At 55.2% G+C, this 6498-nt stretch overlaps 1 protein-coding gene across 1 annotated transcript in view; it reads left to right on the top strand.

Annotated features, from left to right (window-relative positions):
* Positions 1–3797, top strand: part of LOC107201964 (serine/threonine-protein kinase pim-1-like) — a 4992-nt gene extending 1195 nt beyond the window's left edge. The window contains exons 2-7 of the mRNA XM_033513326.1: positions 27–316; positions 397–447; positions 677–1046; positions 1254–1430; positions 1707–2940; positions 3226–3797. Coding sequence (XP_033369217.1) covers positions 27–316; positions 397–447; positions 677–1046; positions 1254–1430; positions 1707–2095 — 1277 coding nt within the window. The 3' untranslated portion in view covers positions 2096–2940; positions 3226–3797. The remainder of the gene's footprint in view (positions 1–26; positions 317–396; positions 448–676; positions 1047–1253; positions 1431–1706; positions 2941–3225) is intronic.
* Positions 3798–6498: the final 2701 nt, after the last annotated feature.

Here is a 6498-nt window from a genome sequence, read left to right as displayed (position 1 = left end):
CCGGCCCCGAACGAGGCCCCTCCCAGAGCCGCCCCGCTGCCGCCCGGCTCCCGCCCCGTCGCCGGCAGCTTCCCCGAGCCGAGCCCCGCCGCTCGTCAGCTGGGCCGCCGGGCCCGAGTCGCCGGAGCCCGGAGCGGCTCGGGAAGCAGCAGTGCCCGGGGCGGTCGGGTGCTCCGGGCAGAATGCCGAGAGCGCGGTGCCGCCCGGACGGGCGGAGAAGCCTCCCCTGGAGCAGCTCTACCGGCAGGGCCCGCTGCTGGGGAGCGGCGGCTGCGGCAGCGTTTACTCCGGGACCCGGCTCGCCGACGGCGCCCCGGTAAGAGACGGGGCCGGGTCGGAGCGAGGTGGTTCGGCGGCGGGCGGTGAGCTCAGCCAGCCGCTCGCCTTGGCTTGCAGGTGGCCATCAAGCGAGTGTCCCGGGATCGCATCTCGGAGTGGGCGCGGCTGGTGAGTGAGCGGGGCCAGCGGGAGAAGCCGGCGGGTCGTGCCGAGCGGGGCTGAGGGGAGGCCCGGCGGGCTGGGAACCGGGACACCGCGAGGGGAGAGAGCGTGGAGTGAGCGGGGGCCGCGCAGGGTCCCGAGCCGGGCGATGGCGAGCAGCGGTGGAGCCGGGCAGGGGGTGCTGAAGGCGCGGCGCAGCATCGTCCCCGCTGACGACATCGCGGTCTCCCCGCAGCACGACGGCGCCCTTGTGCCCCTGGAGCTGGTGCTGCTCTGGATGGTGTCGTGCCCTGGCTTCCGCGGCGTCGTGCGGCTCCTGGACTGGTTCCAGCTTCCCGACGGCTTCGCGCTGGTCATGGAGCGTCCGGAGCGTTTTCAGGACCTCTGGTACTTCCTGGACGAGCGGGGGTTCCTGACGGAGCCCGTGGCGCGGGGGCTGTTCTGCCAGGTGCTGGAGGCCGTGCGGCACTGCACCAGCCGCGGCGTCCTGCACCGCGACATCAAGGCCGAGAACATCGTCCTTGACCTGGCCACCGGCGAGGCGAAGCTCATCGACTTCGGGTGCGGCACGATCCTCCGGGACACTTTGTACACCCGAATGTCAGGTGAGCCCAGAGCCGGGGCCCAGCCGGGCGGCAGAGGTTCTCCCCTTTGCTGGCAGAGGGGGAAGAGGGAGGAAGGGGGGAATCCTTCTTCAGCCGACTGTAGCCAAGTTACTTTTCGCTGGGGCAGGGGCTGGCTGTTGTGGAATGGGAGCTGGCTGGGAGGGAGGGAGCAGCATCAGCCTGATGAGCTGCACCCCTGTCCCATAGGAACACCAGAATACAGCCCGCCGGAATGGATCCTCTTCGGCTGCTACCGTGGCCAGCCAGCCACCATCTGGTCCCTGGGCATCCTGCTCTATAAGCTGGTCTGCGGGCACCTTCCTTTCCACACCAATGAGGACATCATCCGGGGCCAGCTCTTCTTCCCACCGCGGGTGTCTCAAGGTGGGAATGCACCTTCAAGGCACAGGAGGAGGAATGGGGTTGGGAGAGGGCAGGTGGCACACAGGTGTCCAGCCAGCGAGGAGGGTGATCTCCTGGGCCTAGCTAGAGGAGGTGGCACATGTGCCTCTCTGCTTCTCTCCTCCAAAAGGGAGGATTAATGGGAAGCTTGAGTGCAGCTCCAAGCAATCCTAGTGTGGCCTTTGCGGCATGGAACCTGGGAGAGCATGGACAGGAGCCTTTTCCCGCTGACCAGCCATTTCTGATTTATCTCCACAGAGTGCCAGCACCTCATCAGGTGGTGTTTATCCATGGATCCAGCAGACAGGCCATCCTTGGAAGATCTTCTTGAGCATTCTTGGCTGCAGGATGCCCACCTGGCCCAGAAGACAGTAGAGATCTATCCCTCTACACAGTGGGGGCATCCAGGAGCCCAGCAAGTACCAGCTGCACGTGTCTCATGGTGCTCCAAGAAAATCCCAGAGTGTTTCCCTGCAGCCGTGGAACAGAGGAGAGAGCACATCCAAGATGCTTCTGCTGGTCCCCAGCGAGTTGTGGAGGGAGCAGCTCAGTGCTCCCCATCCTGTTGGAGAAGTCGTGACAGTGCAGTGAAGTTGCCATGGACTGGAAAAGGGGAAACATCCCCCTGCAGCTCAATGGCATCGTGATGTCCCCGCGAGCCGAGGTGTGCCTGGCGTGTTCTTCTGGAGCACAGCACGGAGCTGGAGAACACCATCCTCAAGCTGCCCACTGATTGGGCAGAGCCGATTGGCTTTGCTTGCAGCCCCTTCCTGGAGGACACACTCTGCACCCAGATAAAATCAAGATGAGTCCCCAGCTGGCAGAGGGGTGGGGGATGCTTGTGCTTCCAGGCACGGCAGGGCTTGGTCTGGCCACATGCTGGAGGTTCCCCACTCAGCGGTGGTGGGGAATATTAATATTTCCTCTGGCTGCCAAGCTGCTTTTTAGTAGAGGACAGATATTGTGTAAGGGGAGCCAGCTACTGGCTTTGTGAACAGCTTCTGCAAGCCAGCCTGGCACCGGCTGGGGTGGGGGCAGCATGCCTGACAAAAGCATCCATCTATGTGTATGGGGGGCAGCAGAGGGGGACAGGTTCCGAAGCCATGCCCCAGCTGCTCTGCTTTGGAAGCCTTTGAGGAAGGGGTGTTTTTATGGGCGGGAGAGGTGGGGGTTTTCCCCACCCACGGAGAGGTTTAATTCTCACATGGAGTAGTCACACCCTCCTCTGGCCTGTAACACATCGATAACCTTTGATGCTTTTCCTTGTTTCCAGGTCTTGTTTTGAATTGCCTTTCATGCAATTGTTCTTTGTTTTTTTTCCAGAAGGATTGCACTGGTGCCTGGACTGGATGGGGAAGTGCTGGCACCATCTGTGGACTGTGTCCAGTGCCTGCACTAGCCCTGGAGACCTCAGTCTGCAGGGACATCTCCTTCAAGAAGGACGAGAACCTCCTGTGGGATCAGCTCCTCTCCTGGCAGCAGGTCTCCAGAGGTGGGTACCCGGCTCCAGAGCACAGGTGGCAGAAGGGCTTGGGGCAGACGGCAGCAGGCACAAGAGCATCCCGCACTTGCAGCTGCTGAGGAGGTTGCTGTGCCATGCTTAAGCAGAGGAGGTGGAACGTGGCCTGCCATGCTGCTCTTCTGTAAAACACAGAATGGGTTGGGAGGTTTGGGCTCTGAGCACAGCCAGCAGCCTGGCCCGGGCACAGGCCATGGTGGGACAGGGAGGACAGGAGACTTCTGCGACTGACTGTGGCTTTCTGGTTTCTCTCCCCAGGCTACCAGCACTTCATGCCATGGAAACGGCACCGCTCGGCCTGCCAGCCTAGGAGCGCTGGAGGGCAGCAGGTGTTCATTTGCTGTCAAAAATTAATTGCTTTGTTTTTGTTGTCATCATTGGAGCATTTATTTCATTTTTTCCAAGCTTTTGGTCCCCTTCCTCCAGGGTCAGCTTTCTGAGTCCTTCCTCAGCTGTTTGATGGCATTTGGCAGGGGGGGTTAAGTAACGTGAAAAAATCAACAACAGCTCCTGTTGCCAACTGCAGCATCCCTTCAAGAATCCAGACCTGCCAGCCAGGCCCACAAATGACTTGGAATGGGAAATGGTTTGCAGGGACAAAGTTGTCACCCTGCTGCAAAAGCTGGAATGAAATCAGAAGCAGCAAAATGCCATTTCAGCTCAGCTCCCACCCAGTCTTCTGTCTTTCTCCTCACTCCAAGACAGGCAGGCAGAGCTGGACTTCAGCAAGGTTCAAGTTCTTTGTGCTCCCTGGCATCAAATGGATCAAGTAAACTCTCATATGCAGTGAATACAATATGACTACTAAAGGAAAAAAGGAAGTGTTGAGAGATGGCACATCCTTGTCTCCTTTGTCTCCCCATGAGCCCCTCAGAAAGATAAATGCCTATACAGGCCTTCTCTGACTCCTTCCCTGCCAGCCCTTCCCTCACTCCACGGTCTCATTTGCTCTGTAGGCTTCACTGCCCCTCTAAACTCAGAGGAGCTCTGGTAGGAGAAAATGCTGCCTTGGCATAGGCATGTTTGACCCCTGTCTCCTCTTGATTCCATTACCCCCCCCCCCCATCAAAAAGACAAGAGATCCCCCACAACTCCACGGTACTGCACCGGATCCTGGGCTTGTTCCCTTCCCTGGTCCTTGGGGGCCTTGGCAAGGCTCCTGAGCTCTCCCTGTGTGCGGGACAGCTGCTGCAGCAGCGCTGCACCCAAGGAGCAGCTGTTCAAGTTCAGAGTCTGAAGCAGAATCCCCAGTGCACACAAATGAGAACTGGGATTTCAGGGGCTGGCAGGAGAAGCTAAATTCATCTGCTTGCTGCCCTTTCTAGCCATGGCCACACTGATGGAATCGGAAGAATTGACCCTGCCCAGGCAGATCTCGGGTAGAAGATAGGAGCAAAAGCAACATGTTTCTGAGGTGCTAGCTGCTTTTCCTTCCAATTTATGAAGGGTTTTGCTATCTTTTCTATTTCAACAAATTCTGTGTGTCCCTGCAAGCAAGTAAACACCACAAAGCCTCCCCCGTCAAAGCCCTGAGGTTCTTGTTCACGCTCTGTTCATGCAGAACTTGTTCATGCTCTTTTCTCCTGGTAATTTTAAAATCTCATCCAGACTCTGAAAGCAAACAGATGCTGTAGACAAAAGATTGACCTTGGAATCATAGGGCACTTTCTGGGTGTTTTTATCTGCTTTTCTACGGCCTTCGGGTGAGCACGGTGACGCCGAGGCCTGGCGCCCTCAAGATGGCGCTGGGGAGCCTCCGGGGCAGCGGGGAGGGGCGGCCCTGAGGGCCAGCACAGGGTGGATTTCCCCCGAGCGGCCGGCGGGGAAAGCCGAGGGGAGAAGGGCAGGGAGAAAGGATCGGGATCTCTGGGAAGTGGGGACCAATCGCCAATTGCTGGCTCCCGGAGGCGGTTCCAAGGCTGTGAGCTTGCGAGGTGCTGGGCTCTTCTTGTCACCCTCAGCTGCTTGTACGACTTAAATCGAATGTGTGACAACCACGCCCCGACCCTGCCAGACCACAGCCTCCCAGAACATCCCCTTTGCTCCTTTCTTGGCCGTCTGGGTAATACAATGTACTGAGATTTTTCTGTCTTCTTTGCCTTGGTGCTACAGAAAGGATCCTAGGTGTCACTGTCGAAAGTGGAAGAACTTTAAAAACCACATTTTTAGGAAGAGCAGCTCAATAGACACTGGCTGGCTGGAACAAGAGAATCCCCCAACTGCGTGCTGCCAAGGAACATGAAAGGCTCTTTGGCATGTTGCGTAGTAATAAAATGTCAGGGCTTTCCACGGAAAGGGTCTCTAGCCAGGAAAGGGAGGCATGGCAGAGGGAGCCTTTTCTCTGTGCTGTGGCTGAGTTCAGGCAAAAGGCCCAGCAGCTGTAAGTGAGGTTTGCACTGATCCCTAAGGACATCAACATTCCTGAACAACCAGCTTACCACAGGACCTTGCGATCTCTATTCCATGACCCCTTCTAACTGTGCTGTGAGGTTGTCATTGCTGGGAGTGCAGAAGACCAAGGCAGAGAAAAGGAAAATCATATCCCCAAAATCCAATTGGTATAAAAAGAAATTTAAATCTTCTGCATGCCAGACACAGGATGAACACTAAAAAGCACTGGGTTCTACTATCCCAGCCCCAACATACACAAAGACAAAATAAACAGTCAACTCAGACACCAGAAATCAAGGCAGATACACAATAACTATAGAGAAATAGAAGCAAGAGTAAGAATGGTCTGCCACAGCAGATTTTATTGCCACTCTTTGTAGGCTGGTAATTTTTGCACAGCCATGATAATTTCCACTGCAGAAGGTGGTTATGTTCCCAAATCTTTCTATCCCAGACAAAACAGGGCTGGGGTCACTGCCATGAAAAACATGCTTCACCTCTGAAGTCAGTCAGAAGACAATTCCCTGTCCAGAACTGTCTTTTTTCAAGGTGTGAAAGGATCATCTGTTCCTGCATAATTTAAAAACAGAAACCTGTTGCTGAAATAAAATCTGGTGGCTTTATTTTATCACAGAGACAGCCCCTGCATTTATTTTTGTTAGATCAGAAAACAGTCTCCATTTTTACCAGTAAATTGTCAGTAAATAGATCAGGGCAGCTGCAGCATTGAGAGACAAAGTGGGGAGATGGACATCTGCTTTTCTGTCTAGACTTTCCTGTGACTTGCCAGAGGGCTGCAAGAGCTACAAGTAGCACTGGAACCTTTCCAAAAGCAGCTGCTGGAGGTAAAGCTAATGATGTCTGTCCCCTCATTATACCTATTGTTTTATCCATGGGGTAGGCAGAGGGTGAAACTCAGTATTTCTCACTTCTTAATGGACAAGACCCGCTGCAGAGGATATATTTTGTGCCACTTACTGTCGTGGTTTAAAACCAATAACTAAGAAAATTACTTATTTCTTGCTGTGAGATATGGATTAGAACAAGAGCAAAACAGGCATAAAACTTAAAAGGAATAAACAAAGTTTATTGACAAACTACAATAATAAGAACACCAGAATAAACTTCCAGAAAAACCTT

The sequence above is a fragment of the Parus major genome, chromosome 3 (assembly GCF_001522545.3).
Source record: "Parus major isolate Abel chromosome 3, Parus_major1.1, whole genome shotgun sequence".
NCBI classification, from domain to species: Eukaryota; Metazoa; Chordata; class Aves; order Passeriformes; family Paridae; genus Parus; species Parus major.
Note: the sequence above shows the minus strand (reverse complement) of the source record. Positions and strands in the feature narration are given on the sequence as shown.